General features: G+C 41.3%; 1 protein-coding gene across 2 annotated transcripts in view; it reads right to left on the bottom strand.

Annotated features, from left to right (window-relative positions):
* The window catches only part of ANK3 (ankyrin 3), a 375,046-nt gene that overhangs the window by 198,485 nt on the left and 156,602 nt on the right, over positions 1–19,959 (bottom strand). Inside the window, exon 1 of one of the 2 annotated variants that reach the window (XM_064464771.1) lies at positions 9,287–9,614. The exons of the other annotated variant lie outside the window; for it this stretch is intronic. Coding sequence (XP_064320841.1) covers positions 9,287–9,400 — 114 coding nt within the window. The 5' untranslated portion in view covers positions 9,401–9,614. Of the gene's footprint in view, positions 1–9,286; positions 9,615–19,959 lie in introns of those variants that run through there. 2 annotated transcript variants of the gene reach the window in all.

The following is a 19,959-nucleotide window of genomic DNA, read 5'->3' as shown; positions in this document are numbered from 1 at the left end:
GTTATACATAGCTAGCTACAGACAGTGGCTCCGTTCCACTTTTGCTTTCTGTTAGTAAAATGCCCCGTAAACTCACGTTGGGAAGCAGAGGGAATATCTGTCCAGCGGATATTGCACAGCTCTGCTTTTCTACAGGTTCCCAGAGACCACAGGAGACCACCCTCCAGGTGGGTAAGCATGGGGACAACATACAGGACCTGTCACTGGAAAGGACATCTGCCCAGCTAGCTGGGACAATCTTGCATAACTGAAGGAAGTCAACGACAGAGTTGTTCTACGTCCTGACATCTAAAAGTAATCCCCCATAAAATGAAGCAATGTGCTGAACAGAACGTGAATTCCCCATCTCTGTCTTCTGTCAACAGCAAATAGAGCAGGTAAAAGTATGATTTATTAGAGGGTACAGCAGGATAGCATCACTGTGGTTTCTCATTTTAATATTGTGTTTAAGGAAAGCTTGTTAGAATATGCAAATCAGCGTGCTCTAACTGAAAGGTAGATATCAACAACTGCACTGACTTGTGAATTGTTCTGAGCTTTGTGAAGTCGGAACTTTATGCAGAAATTGCTGGCGACGCTGTCATTTTGAGAATTCCAAAAGAAAAGTGGCAGAAGTTTGAAAAGGACCATTTAACATTTTGATCTGTTCCATCTAATGACTTGTTCTTGCAAACTGTCTTTTCATTAAAAAAGGATTTATAACTCCTTTAGGAATCAACGACAGCAAGGGAATAGAATCACACTGTAAATTACATAAATGAAGAAACATATTATTTATATACACCCACAGAGCGCATGCTTCTGAAAACACCGCTAACAACTTTGTGGACAGCTTCTCCCTAAGGACCCAGACTGGCCAAGAGCACAGCGATGACCTGAGCCCGGCTTTCCAGGAGCTGCTGCACCAGCAAGGCACGGCAGAGGGAACACACTTCCTCTGAAATCAAATCCCTTACAGCACCACACAACCTCTCCCAGTGCAAGTGCTCCCTCACCCAGATGGAGGCTCGCTGTGGGAAGCAGGGACACTTTGGAGACGCCTGACTTGGGGCAATGGATGGACTGGTGCAAAGCACACAGGTGGGGAGTCACAACCAAATCCCTGACCGCCGCCTCCCCTCCTGCCCTTGCCCTGCATACATACCATCTCACTTACATAGTACATGCATTACATATATATTTGCTGTGTATAAATCCTTTACTAGTAGAGGGTATGATTTTTTCAGGCCGAACTCTTCAGCAATCAGAGCACAAAGGCGCCATACAAGCAGCTGTTTACAGGAGCACCATACCAGCTTGGCCGATCACATCATCATTAGTGGAGAAGAGTATTTGCGTTACACCCCATGGTTACACCCTGCTCAGTACTATGCAAGAACTTGAATTCAGATTGGTTACTACTTGCTTGTAGTCTATCAGAGTTCAAGGATTTGCATAATCGTGGTGCTTACTTTTAAAATAGGATTATGCAAAAACAGCCACTTCAGCAGCTCCAGGAAATCCTTTCACAGCACTTAGACTTCAGCAACTACCTGTCTCCTCTTCTGACTTCCCTCCCAACCCTCTTACTCCAGCAGAGCCTGGATACTTGATAACATCTTATTTCAAAAAGCAGAGGCCACAGGGTTAAAGATAGGGCTGTAGCTCAGAGCTCAGCCGACAAGATTTCACTAGAAAAGGATACACTTTTCTGCTTTCAAAAATACCTTCCATATTCTACAAAAATACAAACAATTGATCTGTTATAACCTTATCCCATCTATGCATGTGTACTTAAAGTGCATTACAAGTGTGGAATATGTGAATGTAATTCAAGCTTGTTTAGCGACCAGTGATTTTCCCTCAATATGCACCAAAACTGAGAGAGCTGTTCAGGAACCTGCTCAGAATCTACAAACCACAATTTTCTGTAAGCTATCATGGACTTCTCTGCAGAAAGCAGTCAGTGATTTCCTCTGACACTGGATCAGGTGTCAAAGTGACACATGTGTCCCTGCCTTCACAAGGAAAGCAAGTGACAGATCACAGGAGCTTTTTATATTTACAAATTATTAATCCCATGGGAGAAGTACCAGGCACACCTGGGAGCCTGCCTGGCTCCTGGTAGAGGCGGGGTCACCAGAGACACGAGGTTTAACGCTAGTGATGGAGATTTTGTTGAGGTAGCCTCCACTAGGCACCAGGATATATGTCACGTTACACCCATGAAATAAATGCAGACATTGTCTCTGTATAACTTGCCATGATGGGAGAGTGGATACCTGTTAAGGTGCAGACTTTCATTTCCTCCTTGTGCTCATGAGCAATTGGTGTGTTAACAGAGGATACTTGGATATTACCACTTTTATCAAGAAGTAGCTACTTCTATAAAGCCCTGTGCATCATCCTGTGATGATGCAACATATAATACATTAGACCCTTCAGCTGCCCAATAAGCTAAAATCCAAAACTGCAAATAAAATGTAGCTGAGCAACCAAAAAGTTAGGCAAAATACGTCATTAGGGTTATTAAAATAAACCATAAAAATTTTTCTAAAATAGTGCTCAGGTGAAGGTGACTATGCGGTACAACATGTCCTATATCTTTCTGCAACTACAAAGGCAAAATAAATTTTTAGCTCTGGTATATAATAAAAAAGCATTAAGCTGTTTGTGTACATATCAGAGCACTAACAATCTCATGTGGGACAAATTCACATTACTAAACAGTCATAACATTCTAAATTATGGAGAACTTCAGCTTATTGGCAAAATTATGATTATTTTTTTAAAATGAATACATCCCGGAGTGAATTTTCATTTCAATTAGGAAAACAATTTTCTTATTTCAATCTAGTTCTCCTGTCCACATTAGTCTTACTTGAATAAATAATAAAGAAACACTCTGTTGGATTTCCCTTCCAAGTCACCATACAGTGGTTTCAACCTCTGTAAAAAGTAAAAACCAAAGCTGACCTCTTCCTTGGAGATCGGTAACTAGCCACCTCGCAGAGCACAGGCCAACAAAGCAGAGCTCCACACAAAAACCACAGTCAGGCAACAGACATATAAGAAAGATTTTTTTAAAAGTGTTATATGATCCCAGACATCCACCAGAGATGCCAGGGCCTGATCTGCAGAATGCCCAAGGCTCTCAGCTGAGGCTGCGGGGCTGGAGGATGCTCGATACCTTTGAAAATGAGGACGTTGCTTTACTTGACTCACATGCACACACTGAATTACCTTCCAAAGGCACCTCTCGTTTTCCATTTAATACTTAGGGCTACAGCCTAAGTTAGATAACTGAAGTCAGCAACTATGTGGGGCAGCTGTATCATCTCAGTTATACTTATTACCTGAAAGGGCCCCCACACATCCCGGTCTAACAGGGAGGCATTATTTTGTAGAGTGGCTAAAAGGCCTAAGAGGTTTCCAGCTCAACAGGAGCACTGATAAAACCCCTAAAGCTCAGTTCTCTATGATTTTACAATGCAGTCCTGCGCTAGCCCTACTGCCTCAGTCAGAAGATCCCTGTTACCGCTCTACCAGTGGTCAAACAGCTGTACAAATTACAGAATAACAGCAAACCCAGGCCTTTATTATCCAAACTTCATTCAAATCAACGTGGGAATACATCAGGCTTTGTATGGGAATTAAGTAAACTTTTTAAAAAATACTTCCAACTCGGACTTTTTTCTTCTCTATTTCTTTCCTCTACCGACATCACATAAACCAAGACCCTTGTTCTTACCCCTGTTCCCATCAAGCTAGGTCTGATTGAGCCTAACCCTCAATTTTAGCAGGTGCTCAGTCAGCTCCACTAGTCGACAAATATTTTGGCTCACAGTAACAAACATTTACTGAATGGCCAAGGGGAATTGTATCAAAGTGCCCATGACTTATCCTGAAACCATCAATTCAGGAAAGTTAAGAGCTTGAAATTAGCAGTGCTTTGACTTTTGGGCACGGAGCTGAATATTCATAACTGCATAAAGAGTTTTGGGTTTCGTTTTTTCTTTTTGGCTGCTTTTTTTTTGTTGTTGTTGGTTTTCTTAAAATGACCATTCACCAAACATAATTGAACTTTCTTTTGCTTCAAAAGCATCCATTTTCCCACAGAAGAGATGTTCCCCTCCCTGCCCCCACTCCCCCAAACAACCCAAATAAAACCCAGCCTGGGTGGATAAACCAGAAGGATAAAAGATTCCATTAATACCAACCAGGAGATGAAACAGTATTGATTTACACTCACTGAGAGTCCATCTCTAAATCTATTCATTGAACAATTTTCCTATAATGGTGAGGTCACCCATCGTTAGTCTTCCCTCTTCCCCATCTCCTACCACCACGAGCTGGTAACATTAAGCATAATGTGGTTTATAACCCAAACTGACATTTACATAATAACTAACGGCTGTCCATTGTGATGGCAAAATCCCGTGCATCAAGAAGGTGAGGAGGAAAGGTGAATGTTCTAAACCTGCCTAAATAAAAATGTAAATGTATAACAGTGCAAAATTTTTTCTGGGTTTATAAACAACAAAGCAACACTGAGCAGTGCCCACTTCAAATGATGCTGTAGTGCTACCCACACAATACAATGCAATCTTTTCATTCCTTTGGGGGTCATCTTCAAAGAAAGAATTGTTGTCCCAGCTGAATAGAAACACTCTTTCACCACCAAGCCCCATGCTAATAAGAATTCAACACTGCTAGTAGATACCCCATCCACCAGTGCCCCTAAACATCTATCAAAAATATCTCTCAGTTATTTAATTAGATTTGCCTCTGACAGAGCATCATGTCCAAAATCCAGGATATGGCTGAAATTTTCCTTGGACCTAGGAAAGACCCACTGCCTTAACAGTCTTTCCTTCAGGCCCTAAACCTACATAATCTTTTCACTTACCATAGGCCATGTTCCCAGATGTTAGGGCAACATCTGCCTGGTTTGTGCCTTAACACAAATGAGTTAAGGAGCAATTGTTTGTGCCTGACCTATCCACGTTCTACTACTGACAAGTTCAACTGTTCAGAAACTATGAAACAGATCTCTCTGATCCTGAGATTTGTTTAAAAATCTTGAAATTAATTTTTTTTTAAAATAGATGGGGATTTGTACTTGTCATTGGAGTTAAAAGCCATGAAGCTCACATTTCAAGCTTTACCTGATAACTGCTAGACTTGTTTGCATATGAAAACTGCACCAATTCCAGTCCAAACTGGTTTTAAAACCACAGGGCAATTCATTGCAGAAACATGTGCCTGTCAGAGAAAGAATTATCCCTGTTTTCCTTAAACCTGCTTAATTATCACTGTGAACCAAACTGAAGAATCTACTTGCACTGAAGGAGGTCTGCACACAACCCTTTGCTCAGGTTAATTGTGTGGGTGCAGATAGTGAATTTTTTAAACCTCATCAGACTCATACTGAAACCTTGACATGGCTGAGGTCCATCAAATGTTTGACAGCCTGGAGAGCTGAGGAGAAAGGGAACAGTAGAAGTGTCCCAGCTAGGATATGATGATGCCCTCCTGGGGTCCCGCTGCCCCTGGGAGGTGTTTCCAGCTCTGCTACCTCGGGCAGTCCAAGCTGTCTCCCACAGGCTCTTGCAGCTGAAGGCAGAGCCTAGCCCAGAAGGTGCACAAGCTCCACAAAGCCACGTGAACAGCCGCATACCTACAGGTTGAACATTCCTGACACAGCATTTCAATTTATACCCATTAGGAAATTGCAGGGCAATTTCTCCAGCATACCTGAAAGTTAAGTAAAACCTTGAAACACTGTAAGCCTTATGACGAAATTACCAGGATTTGCAACATTGGCATCCGTTAGTCTCCCTGCTGCCCACAAATTTGCAGCAGCAGACGATGTGACAGCAACAGCCTTTAACGTCTCAGAGACAGCAGCAGCCAGGCTTTGCATTATGATCAAGCTATTCTGTGTTCCCAAAGAACATGCCAGCTCCTGAGCACTACACGCAAATGGAAACCATTTCAGTCCTACTGAATATTGTATAAAACATAAATCATTGAGTATGTGCCAAGACCCGCCCTTCTCTTCTACTATGTACTGAACAGAGAGCACAAAAAAAAAATTCCAAGAGATCACTTCTGTTTTAGAAAAGGCACTAAGTAACTGATTTCTTTCCAGACATTATTACAGAATAAACAATTTCTAGTTTTCACAAACCAAACTATGCAAAACAGAGCCCTGCTCTAAGGAATCAAACTGGCCATCCTATCAATCACATATTAACAGTGGCTTGGCTCGTTCTGTGATTCCATTTAAGGCTCAGGTCTGCCCTTGGGTGTACTCGAACTCTTTGCAGTGTAGGACACTGCACAACCATCCAGAGGCAGAACTTCTTGAAGCTGTAATATAAACCTGATCAGAATAAACAGGAAACCTGTATAATGCAGACCCTTCACTGTACTCACTTCAGTTGCTGGCCCCATCCCTTTCTCTTACAAGAGTCAAACTACTTAAGCTCTGAGCCTTCACAAATGTCTTGAATTCAGGCAAAGAAAAAGAACGTGGTGGGCCTGTAGGGCACACAAGCACAGCATCTCTACAGAGCTAAGTGTGGCAATTTGAAAATATCTTGCCTTGAAATTAAATGGGATTGGATATAATACAGGGTTTTGTTCTGTGTATATTCTTAAGAAGGTCATTTCTCTCATACAAGTATTGAAGCAAGCCTTAACAGAAACATTATTACACTGTAAATTGCTTAACCAGTCAAAAGCAGTGAAATATTGCCCTCAGACTGCAATACTCAAACTAAATAGGAACATAAATCAGCATGACTGTTGCTAGTATCATCAAGTCTAGGCCACTGGGTACTCCCACCAGCAGTACTTTCTAACCAGTGGCTGCCTTGGTCTCCTTGCTGTATAAATTATCCAGAAATGTTAGCACTCTCTGTTGTGCCAATGTGATTGGAAGACCCTAAAGGATATTTCTGTATACTGCTTAAGCAAAGTGTTAGCTTTGTGCAGTATCATGTGATCAACCAAAAAAACCCTGAGTACTGCTTGCTGTGGGTGGTGCAGAGGAACAAGAAGTGACTCACAACTCATAGTGGAAAAATTGGGGGGAAAATGTTTTAAATAGTCAGGAAAGTACAAAATGGCAAACCACAATTATTGGACTTCCTACGCCCTCTGTACTGGGTACCAAAACCATGTCTTTGCTATGAGAAGACTGATGCCCAAATGTAAAAATGTTAAGTGAAGCAATTTCTGCTTTTTGCTCCATTGTCCTAGTAGAGAGAGCTTCTATATGCCCTGAACCTGCAAAGTTCTAAGGAAACCCAGAAAGAAACTGGCATAAGCTACCAAATTCCAGTGTGGCATGAAGGGGCTGGGGTATGACTAAAAAAAAGCCTTTGGTGGAGCAAAAGCCCTCTATTTTATCTCATTCTTAAGATGCAGAAATAAAACACTGAAAAAATCCACACATTTGAGATTAATAGGCTGATATTTATCCATGTGCCACTCTGGTTGCTAAGAGATTTCCTTTTTACAGCACTGTGTTGTATAAACAATAAAGCATTTTTGTCCACAAAGCAATTGTCTCACCTCACTGAATCAAGAGCCTCTCACTGCCACATCCCTTCTATATTGTTCTAATTACAAACTGAGAAAGCACCCTCATACAAAGACAGTGTACGGATATGGTTGGGCACGCTATTGTTAAACTTGAGCGCATTAAGTACAACGTGGGCTTCCTGCATCGCGAGTAGAGTTAGCTGAGAGACGGTACATTTCAGCTCACAAGCCATAGGTAAATATGGGTTGACAGGCCAGCTCCTAAAATTCTTAACTGCTGTGGTCATTTTCAGCTGGGAGGGACAAACCCACCCTGGTAGCTACATTACAGACCCACACATAACCCAACCAGCAGACAAGAAAAATATTACTAATTCAGGCCAGTTTCAAGCAGCAGCACTTCCAAATTGGCCCCAAAGACAGAATCTTATTTTCACACTCTCCTTGGTATTGGAAGATGTTTCAGGAGATCTGTATGTATACATTCACACAGAAGAAATACCTACAGTTAACATGCTGCAGTATCTTCACTGCAGCCATCTAAACAGTCTCCTAATGTGCTCACTAGAACAGAAGGCAGTGGGTTTCTTGGTGCTTTTCGTTATGTACAGTACTGCCACAGCAGAGGGAAAAAAAAAAAAGGAAAAGGGCAGGGAAATGCTGACTCTCACCCAACCAAAAGATGCACATATGTTAGAGGAAATCTACATGTCATTTAGGAAGCACATGCACTGCTTCTCTGAGCATATGAAGATTATCCAATCCCCCCTTAGGGGGATTTCACAAAGGCACACAGAAATACTACATTCCCAGGTTTCCGTTAAGACAACTGGCTTCTTGATCTGTTCTTGAAAAATTATAATAAAATACAGCCAAAGAGAAGAAAACAGAGCAGGGCCTTATTTCTACAGAGCAGCGTACAAGGTGTCATTTTTAAGGACAAATCCACAGAGCTGCCAAAGTGGCTGGCCTCTTTATCTGTCATTATGCCACAAAACGTAACTATTTTGCTTTATACCTTAGAGAGAAACAGTAAGACTAGAATCACACAGAGGCTCCTGCACTCAACAATGAGCAATGCAGTGCCTATTGGATTTTTTGGATCCTGGTGTGCTGGAGGGTTTTCTGCAGCTAAGACAAATCTACGGCAGAGAAAAAGCAGGCTCTGCAATCTCAGTCACATATTTCCCTAACAAAAGAAAGTTGCTAATAGCAGATTGTTACAGCTCAACTCTGTAAAACAGCTCACCCTTAGGAAAAAAGAGAAACACTGAAACACCTTATTTCTGTACCGTTATCCCAAAAATGGATGTTTCAGAAGCCAAACATGTGACACAGTCCCAACACAAAGAAAAAAAATCTGCCTCCACACACATCCCTTTTAAGTACATGTATGTAAGGCTAAACTATTATGCGGCTAAACCTAAGAAAAAGCTCAGCATTCAACCTCACGTCATGGTTACAAACTATTTTCAACTCACAGACAGTTTGCATATCATGGTAACACAAGTGATTTATCTGGGAAACTAATGCACACCACCTGCATCATCACTGCAATCAACTAATATCCAATTAAACATTCAATTGCTTTGCAAACCCCACAGCCGTGGTTATCAATGCGATTCTACAACGTTAACAAATTACTCCAACAGTCACAAAGTTACACGCAAGAACGAGCTTTGATACTTCAATTGCAAGGTAAGAAAATTAAAACAAAAGAATCCCTGTCAGAATTTGGCACAGATCTAGATACCTTTTTCTTCCGATCCCGGGATCTTTTCCTGTGTTTTCTTTTTTTCTCAGTTTCTTCATCAGCATTAATTTCTAAATCCCTGGTTTTCTTTAACTGTGATGCTGCGTGAGCCATAATGCATTAAAAATCCTTTACAACAATGCTCCCTTGTAAAAGGTGATTTCCTCGGGCACCTTTAGCCAGCCCTTACTGCAAATGTTCCAGTGATTGGAAGGAAATCTGTGACCAGAGCCAGGAACACATTCAGCATCCAGAGATCTCACAGAAGCTTGCAGTCACTACAAAAATACATAGCTGCAGATTTCTTCCTATACCTTTGTGTACCTGAGCCTTTATAAAACAATGCAGCCATCGTAATGCATTTAACGTAATGAAAAAGACAGCTGGGACAGAGAAAGCTGTATTATGGCTGTATCCCCTGCCACCAGCTGGAAGTGTCTAAGTGACTCCACTGAAGGGGGAATGCTGAAAAGGAGCGCTTTCTATTAAAAAAAATTCCAGAACAATAGCATATGCTGTATTGTATTTTCTTCACTAATCCTAAAGCATGTTTTTAAAACACATTAAAAAACGCAGCGTTAATGATGTACGTTTCGCAGCTAGTTTTGTGTGGTAAGTCATTTAACCTATAATGAAATGGAGCAGCTCCTACTTTAGGTTAACTGCTGATGGTGACAAAAAAATAAAATAAAAATTTCTTTTACCATGGAGACCCTGACTGCATTATGCAGCAAACAATGCATGCTTTGCCATATCTTAACAGTGTGCCCTTTATACCCATTTTTCAATTCCAATACATTTTGTGAGAGAGGATTACAGAAAGCCCTGTTGTCTTTTTTTTTTTTAAACATACTTATTACAACACATCATACAGAAAGATGCGATCACACTAGTGTGTGAAACAGGCATTTAATTCATGGGAGATTTCCTGGCACCGTTATTTTACGTGGTCAGAAAGGGAAATCAGTACTATTTCCATGTAGTTGGAAATGTACTTTTAGGCTTTTATGTCAAGGCTTGATTCAATCATCTTACTATTTTTGCCACCTGAGTCCTCAATGACTGCAGCTTTTGAATATTCATTAGGGGAGGTAAAATAGCAGCAGTATTAAGGCCTGCAGGAGGATCTTTTACTAGGATGAACACAGAGCAAGCATCTAGTAAATAAGGAACCACATTTTTTTCTACACAAATAGGAACAATCAGCAGCTTGCCTCCAGATTGCTGTTTTTAACCTTTCCCAGTATTCCTAGTAGCATACTTCACAGTAACGGAGATTAGCATTTTAAGGCAATCTGATTTCATTCAGATAAGAACCAAAAGTCTCCACAAGTGAAACAGGTGTATTTTACATGATCCTAGCATTTCTTTCCAGAAGGAAAAAAACAGAATTTGTGGTAAAAATAAATTTAAATTTGAAGTGGTATTAGCCAAAACATATTGAACCTTTGGAGCATAGCATAAATCCAGAGAGGTCTCACGAGGTTGTAAATATTCTTCCCCTGAACTTGAGAGATGTTTTCTGAATCCAGGTTTTGTTGAGGTCCAGTAAGTGACATGCAGCCATTGCTTCAGTTTCCACAAAACATGGCTAAAAGTAAAATAACCTTTTAAATGTCCAGAACAGAAACTACTTTGAACACAGTGTATGCGGTCCAAAAGTCATCACATAGTGTGCTGCTTGTCTACTGTTCATAGGCTAACAAACTAGGTTTAAGAAGCTGTTTATTTTGGAAGACTTTTAAGAAATGCTGAAGGATGGAGACCAGAGTTATGTGACCTGAGGGACCTTTCTTCCTGATGCAGTAAAATCACAGGTTCCTGCCTGTATCCAAAACTCCCTGTACCTACACACCACCATGTACCTGGCCTTCCTTCTCCTCCACATCTGAAAGACTTCTGAAGACTCACATAATGCGGAAAGTTGCGGGAAGAGGAATGTTGCACTTGGGCAACACCTGGTTTTTGAACCAGGAGGAGTACTAAATTCCCACTTCTCCATGTGCTATAGAAGCTTGAGTAAACATATTTCTGTTTTTAAAGATGCAAAGAGCGTACCCGAAGAACACCCAGAGCGTGCATTCAACCGTACGGCATAACTGCAAGCAAAGGCCACATTCAGGCAGGTATCTGGATTTTGGCCCAGCTCTTCGGTGAAGCACAGGGCAGCAGTAAGACGACTCTATTGCACCACAGGAGCCCTACTGGAGAGGAGAACTGGGAAAAGTTGCTGATTTAAGGGGGCTGCAGAAGGTATCTCAAGGAGGCAGGTGGAGAAGCTATCAAGTTTTGGCAGGAAATGGAAGACTTCTCTGTGTCTATTAAAAAAAAAAAAATAAAGAAAAAAAGGCAACAAAAGAAGCACCCAAGGCTTCACTTTCTAGCTCACAAGCTGCCTGCATGACCTTGGCAGTTATTCTCTCTGAAGCTCAGTTCTTTGTAAAATAAAGTTGACATTAGTTCCCGTCTGACAGAAAGCAGTTATTAGCAGGGAAGTGCTTAGAAAATACAGCAGGACCAGAACAGAGAAAGGATTCAACAAAATTCAATAGCGATGGATCCCCCTTATTCCCAGCACATTTCCACATGGATTTGGAAGACTCATGAGCCTTTGCCTCAGGAAGCCAACTTCTTATTTGAGCCACAAGTGGATGCTGCTGTCATTGATTGCTTGCTGGGTAATCCTGTGACGTGCCATGAACTTTTTTACCATACTAGCCTGTAATTTATGCCTAAATAACCTCATTAAACGGAAATACAAATAATGTGTTATACATTTAAAATACTTGAAGCGTACTTTTTAAAATGCTGGCAGACAGAATAATACGTGCATATGCAGTTTAAAAGCCCTAATGCCACCTTATGCACAGAGGCCATATTCTCTGCAGACAGAAAGCAGCCCAAGCTTTTATTAATGAAAATAATTCTAACAAATGAGGGTAATACGTGAACTCACCCAATCTCTTGAGATATGCATAAATGCAAGGATTTTATCTGTCAGCCAAGCCTGCTTCAATCCCAAGTACATTTTCAGCTAACTAAACAACTGGACCAAAAATCTGAATGTGTTTATTCCCTGCTTGAACTGCAGAGTCCAAACTCCTGAATTACATTTCAGGATGAAAAAAATGCCTTATCAAGCTAGAACTTTGAGAAATTATGTCTTAGGTAGTAAAGCAATAGTCAAAAAAAAAAATATCCTTCATGGTCAGAGCAGTACAAGGGGATAGGGAGATTTTGTGTAGTTTGCAGGCTGGAACAGTCTCAAACAGAAAAGAGGTTACAAAAAACAGGTGTGAGTAAAAGATTCAGACCCCTGTGGAAAAGAGACTGTAAATGCACAACTTCTGCTTTTGGGGACATGGTGGACCGGCACTATTCACTAGAAGGTGACAGGGCACTGCCAGATGAAAGTTGGATGAAGTGTGAAGGTTTTCATGCCAGATATGCCGTAACTCACTTCAAGTGAATTAGGTACTGGAAAACTTCATTAAGTGCTTCTTTTCAGACTTCAGTAAAATAATTAAGCTATTTGATTTCACCCTTAATTACAAAGTTAATGAAATGCCAATGAGTGTTTCAGCACAATCCATAGGGTCCTGATAAAGTTAAGGAGAAAGATAAACCGTATCTTGAACAATGGGAAATTTACACTTTCTGTTAGCACAAGGATAATGTCTGCTTAGCTTCATCTACTCACAAAGTCATTATAATGGCTAGAAAGTGATTTTAGCAACTTGAAAGTGAAGTGTATCATTTGGTTAAGCTGCTAGTCCCACTGTTAAAACTAGATTCAAGAGAGACTGCAAAACGGCATTAGCACACAACATTGAGACAGGTCTTGAAAAAGCACAAGAAGTTATAGGAGGGAAAAAGTCTTTGTGATGTAATCATTGGAGTTAATTTGAGTTAATTTATCAGTCTTCAGCTTATAGAGCAAAGATGGTACCGTCACTGTTACTTTTATTTTAAATAATTATGAAGCACAAGGAAAAAAAAAAGAGTCATGGGAATATTGGTTTTCTAAGAATATGTCAAAAAACAGATCTGTGAAAATCTGAGCTCTCCTAGGGAAGATGGAACACCATAGAAACATTCAATATTTACACTAAGACCACTGTGGATTAAAAAACACTTATAATGACACACAGTGCTAGAAGGTCACTATGACAACTCTTACTAGTAAATAAAGTTTGTTTACACTTCCCCAAAGATGAAAAGAAGCATTATAGGTAGACTAGAAAGAGCAGAGAGCAAAGGAAAGGAAAACACATGAAGAAAAATAAAGCCAATTCTTGTTAGGTTACTCTTAAATACTTAATTTCCATGTTATCTGATACAGAACAAATGATAAAAGGGGAAAAGGGTGTCTATCTTTCTGCTGCTATAGCCCTGCTCTGGATGATTTTGTTAAGAAAAGCAGTGGAAGTGAGAAGAGAAGAAAGAAGAACAAGACGTACTAGAAATAAGGTCAATATCAATTTACCAATTCATGGAAAAAAAAAAAAACACTTTGGGAGAAGGCTAAGCAGAAGAAATAAGAGTTCAGATTAAAAAAAATTAAAAATGCTACGTGAAACTTAGTTAACTCATAAAAGAACCCTTCAAAGGAGTCTCATAAGATTCGTCCACTCACACATTAGACTAGCAGGCCTTATGTCTCAAAACCAAACAAGATTAAAAGCTCATTTAGCATCTATTTTTACATTTATCTCCTTTCACACATCTGATGTCAGGGCACGATGGACCCATCTCCAAACATGCAGAAAATCGAGGTCACTAAGTAGCAAATGGATGGAAAATAAGAAAAGTTAAGGCTTGTTTTGCCCTTCTGTTTCGTTGCATTGAGTTTCTGCCACCACCTGCCTCTTCTAGCAGAATTCTGCTCTGGCAGTAACAATCCCGGAGAAACTTTGAAGAAACATGACAGAGTTACAAAGGGATGCACGCACTACACAGAGAAGGGAAATGTCTAAATCGCATTTTATAGACCACTTTTATAATGCTTACCCCTTAACTTCTTTGAACTTACAGTATAATTCTTGAAGGAATATTAATTAAGTGCGCTGGTGACACAAAACTGGGAGGAGCTGCTGACACTCTCGAGCGCAGAGGCCCTGCAGAGGGATCTGGACAGACTGGAGAGCTGGGAAATCAACAACTATATGAATTTTAACAAGGGCAAGTGCTGGATTTTGCCCCTGGGGCAGGACAGCCCTGGATGCACAGACAGGCTGGGGAACGAGGGGCTGGGGAGCAGCTCTGCAGAGGGACCTGGGGGCTCTGGCCGACGGCAAGTTGAACACGAGCCCCCAGCGTGCCCTGGCAGCCCCGAGGGCCAGCCGTGCCCCGGGGGGCACCAAGCCCTGCATCGCAGCCGGGCGAGGGGGGGGATTGTCCCGCTCTGCCCCGCGCTGGGGCGGCCTCACCCCGAGCGCTGTGGGCAGCGTTGGGCGCCGCAGGACATTGAGGGTATAAAGCTACAGGAGAGGGTCCAGAGGAGGGCCGTGAAGTTGGGGAAGGGTTTAGAGGGGAAACCGTATGAGGAGCGGCTGGAGTCCCTGGGTTTGTTCAGCTGGAGCAGAGGAGGCCGAGGGCAGCCCTCATGGCGCTCTGCAGCTCCCTCCCGAGGGCAGGAGGAGGGGCAGGGCTGGTCTCTGCTCTCTGGTGACCAACGCCAGGCCCCGAGAGAATGGCAGGGAGATGGGCCAGGGGAGGGTTGGGTATGAGGAAAAGGTCCTTCCCCCAGAGGGTGGAGCAGCCCTGGCACAGGCTCCCCAGGGAGGCATCACGGCACCAGCCTGGCGATGTTCCAGAAGCACTTGGACACGGCCCTCAGAGACATGGTGTGAATTTGGGGTGTCCTGTGCAGGGACAGGAGTTGGACTTGATGATCCTTGTGGGTCCCTTCCAACTCAGGACATTCTATGATTCTGTAAAAAATGGAGTTTTATTGAATTGCATTTTATTTCTTGTTTGACTACTTTAGGGCATAACAGCTTAAAAAAAAAAGCACTGAAAATTATACAAATTCAAGGATGCAGTGATAATGGCCAGTTATCTGAAGCCAAGGGTGTTTGTACTGTCCTACCAAGAAGCTTACTACTTCTTAAATGACCCTGCTGCCCTCACTGAAAATTTAGGTAGAAATGGTAACAACTGTGAATGTAAAAAAAACCCCAAACCACCACACCGCCCTAAAAAAATCCTCAACCCCCCCTAAAACGCCCACACAGAAAACAGTCATGGAATATGCTTTTCACTAAGCACTCTCCAGACATATCATCTGCTTTCTGAGCTAAAACAAGCTCAAAGCAGGAATCATATTCAAGCTCACAGAATTAAGTGCAAAATTACTATTCCTCAATGCAGGGACACAGTTTGGCTTAACTGATGAAGTTACACCTCCTGCAGTCCAGCATACTCCCAGTATGAAGATGACATGTCTGCGAATTTGTCACTAACTTCCAGTTTGAGGCATGACATTTAAAGAAAACAGCTGAGTTTGGTTTGCCTTTAAGATTTACATTGTAAATTGGGACAGTTCAAAAGCTGACTCAAGGCTCATTTAACCCATGGCCTCAGGGGCAGAGAAAATGGCACAATAAATCTTCAACTGTCCCAGGCCACCACGCGGGTATGGTAAATATGCGTGCAAACAAACTGGGAGAGGAAAACAATGCACTTATGCACCAGCAGAGGAGAAAGTGTGACTGTAGAAGACTGCAGAGTACCCAGGACCCAGAGTTTATCATCCCTGACTTTCAAAACAGGATAATTTTGTTTGAAGCCTATACAAAGGGAGCTAAAAGTGACAAATTAATATTAACTGTTCTGTGAAGATGGTGTAAAGAGTTTCATCTCTGACTCATAACAAACTAAGAAAAAGATACTGGCCTATCTTATTTATAGAGGCACACTAATTGGAAGATAGATTTTGTGTGGGTTTGTGGATGGAATTGCTGAGGAGCCCAGGAAATGTATCCAATGCAAGGAACACAGTAAAATACATAATCTCTAAACTGCTGCTGAGCAAACACTCAAAAATCTTTCTTCCTGTTCTTCCTCCACCAAGAATAATATTGCTAAAAACCTACATTTACTGGAAACCACTGAAATTATACAAGCATGCACTTTTAGAAAGGTTTTTCTAATTTTTCCCTGCAATTCAAATAATAGACTACAACCAGGACTGAAATTCACATATAGAGTATTGGTGTCCTAGGGATGCTGAGAAAGATCACCCTATGAAATGGTAGTAAATTGGTTTCAAGCATGTTAATAGGTAGAACACCAGATCACAGTTAGTGACATATTTTTCAACCCGTGTTTGGAACTACTCAATAATGTTCTGAAACCATAAATTCAGTATGTTAACATTCCCCAGAAATCATAGTTTCATAGTAACTCTCTGCCTAGTCCACCATGCTCTCCTAGTGCAAGCCCCAATAAAACAGGGGGACCAGGAGGTCAGTGGGATGGTGCCAAATGGCACCAAACTGAGAGTTTTGATCTGGGAGTTGTTAGATGCCTCTGCAAATTACACCAGCACAGCCAGGAAAAGCTATCCCAGCATATACGATTAAGTGCAAAAGTAGGCTTTGTATCACTTTTGCACTCCCAGACACATAGCTTGAACACTGTCTGTGATATGATGGGAGGATCTATCCCTTCCTGGTGAGCTTCAAAAACGAAATGCAAAAACCATTCATCAGGATTTTATGGTTCAGTTACAAACTTCACCCCGAGTGGACAATTAATCACTGCTGCCGCTCTTAACGTCTGCTCCAACACATGAAAGCAATAGCCAGTTTGCTAACACATCCAGTGAACACAGCCTGTGGAGGGGTTGCCTTCAACATAACGCAAGCAGGTATCAAGGAGGTCCTTGCGTGGCTTTCAGAAGTACCTCTGCCAGGTCATCCAGTCCCCAGACAGATACAAGAGGAGTTATTCCCTGCTCATCTCAGATGGAAAATGCCCCACCTCATAGTGGTTTAAAATTAACCCAAAACAGCAGCAGGAAATATCTTTGCAGTATTTCAAGCTACTTGGCACCAAGTCCCCACCTGCTGTCCCTTTTCTGGAGCAGTAGCAGTCTTGTCATAATAAAAGCCATATAAAAAGCCATACCACTGCAGAACTGCGATACCTGCAAAGGTGTCAATAAGTGAATCTGTTTAAGGAAATGAAGCTGCCAAACAAAGAGTGGGATGGGACCAACAGTCACAAATAGATGCAACCTTTGCCTGTAATTAATAGATCATTTTCCAGTGCCCTTTATTAAGCATCCTTTGATTTTTGTTAGGTTTCAGTTGAAAATACGTACTTTAGGCTAAACCAAATTTTGACTAAGTGACCTTCCACGTAAATCCTTGCACAATGTGTATCCAGGGCTAGTAAGCCCCCTTTGCCTTAGGAAGATACTGTGACCATGAAAATATTATTTTTCCTTCCCTACCATGACACAGCCACAAAAGGAAAAATATGTATAACTTTGGGCAAAGACAGTGCCTGATTGCCTAATGAAACGGGTTATTTACCCCACCCACCTTCGACAGCAGGGAGCTGCACTAAGTGACCCGGTGCCCGTATATTTCCTCTTGCCAAGCTCTGCACATCAAGAGCAGCTTACTTGTTGTTTTATTTTGAAATAAGAAGTTGCTGAATACATATAACAAAGGACCCATCTGCAAAGGTCACAAGAAAGGCATTCTTTGAAGTTTCCAGCATTTCCCAGTTGTGTTTCCCATTTTTTGTTGAACTTCTGTGGTACAAAAATACAGAAAGTACAAGAGAGGAAGAAAACTGGTTCCTTGACATGTTTTGTATGGTAGGTATTTTTCATTCTTAATTTCTCTGAACTACTTGCATATGCAAAAAAAAAATCTGCTCCTAAAATGCAACATTCCTATGACAAGGAAAAGGGGTACGTGTGAGCCAAAGAGAGCTGCAGTTTCAGTTCCTTCCCTGTTCAGTTTAACACTTGCGTGCTGGACCTAGGCTCCCTCCACAAGTACAGAGGACATATTTACTAACACTGACTCTAACTGCAGTCTTGCCACTTAGCAAAATTAAGTGCAGAATTCTCAGTGAAGACCCTAGTTCCTACCAATATACACATGATTTATTAAGTTTTAAGGCAACGTTTAAAATTAAAATACAAAAGCAAAAAAAAGATAAATCCCCAATCCACTCCAGCATAAGAAACTCATTTAATTAGACTCCTTAATTATGCATTATTCCTTTTCCTATGTTCAAATGACCATCTTTGTCTCATTCCCAAAGGATCCTCTCCATAATTAAGTCAGGGAATCATTAAAATCTCAACATGCTGCCCATGTAAGGTTTCCGCACTGTAAGTGTTCTGCACGCTCTGTGCAGCAGTGACTTGACTTCTGTAGCAAAAATGTAAAAAGCAGAATCATTAACAATCAATGACAAGAAGCAGAAGATTATCAAATGCATATTTTTCAGGTGACTTTTTCTCATTTTCCATATGTAAATTCATATACCAGTCATAAAAGCTACAAGTTTACACTTAAAACAATGGCATATGAAAATCCTCAGTTTTCTGAAAATAACAACCAATATCAAAGATCCTTCAAGGTCATTTTAGAAACAGCAATTTAAATTTTATTGGGGGGAAAAAAGGAAGTCCAGCTGTTAGAATTTCAGTGCTAAAATCCTGCTAGAACAAACCCTTGGAGCAAGAAAGATAACTAGCAGAGACTGGTCAAAAGCAAAAAAAATTCACTGCCACTACAAAAATTCAGAAATATTGTTTATGCATAAATTTCATATAACGCTATTAACGTGCACAGGAGCCCAAGTTCTTTCTTGGCCTGGCAAGAGCCAGCTAGCATATGAAAAAACCTCTTTCTTGTAAAATAATTATCACAGAACAGGTGCATTGATGTGGTGCCTGAAAACCCAGGTAATATTAGTACCCTGTTCGGAACGACATAGTAAGAGGCAGTTCCTGCCCTGATCTGTTTGTAAGCTAAATACACAGTATAGAGGGGTGAGGAGGAATGTATTACTCCTGCTTTAGAGAGGGGTAACTGCAAACTGGAGATTATGAGGTTGGAGGGGGAGTTGGTCTGTTTGTATTGTATGACAAACTGAACATAAGTTAACAGAAGGCAAATATCATGCCAGGGATGTAAAAACAGAAGTAACAGCCTTGAAGACATAGGAAAGGAATGTCTCTCCTCCACAGCTTTGCTTGGGTCTCAGCTGGAACACTGTGTCCTATTTCAGGCACTAAATTTCTAGGAAAAAGTTGTCAGCTGGAGATGTGAAGAATTTATTGCGTTAACTCTGAAATCACTGTTCTTCACAAAACATTGCTGAACGCTTCTCTGAATCTATGGGTAGTAATAAATGGCTTTGGACATTCATATTCACACACACACTTAGCAAAGACAAATACCAGTCAGCACTGCAATCTTGCTCATTTGCCTGCCTCCTCCCCCCACTTCCCCCCCGCCCCCCACCCCCCACAAAAAACCCAGGCAAACCCATGTGATTGGATACAAACCTGCATAAGATCTAACGGTGCTTTTAAAATCTTTTTTTCCTTCTTTTCTTGTGTTTTGTTTTATTTTAAAGTAATTTGTGGAGGGCCTGGGAAGGAGGAAAGTTTCATGGAAGTTCTATTCAGCGATAAA

Source organism: Phalacrocorax carbo, chromosome 13 (assembly GCF_963921805.1).
Source record: "Phalacrocorax carbo chromosome 13, bPhaCar2.1, whole genome shotgun sequence".
NCBI classification, from domain to species: Eukaryota; Metazoa; Chordata; class Aves; order Suliformes; family Phalacrocoracidae; genus Phalacrocorax; species Phalacrocorax carbo.
Note: the sequence above shows the minus strand (reverse complement) of the source record. Positions and strands in the feature narration are given on the sequence as shown.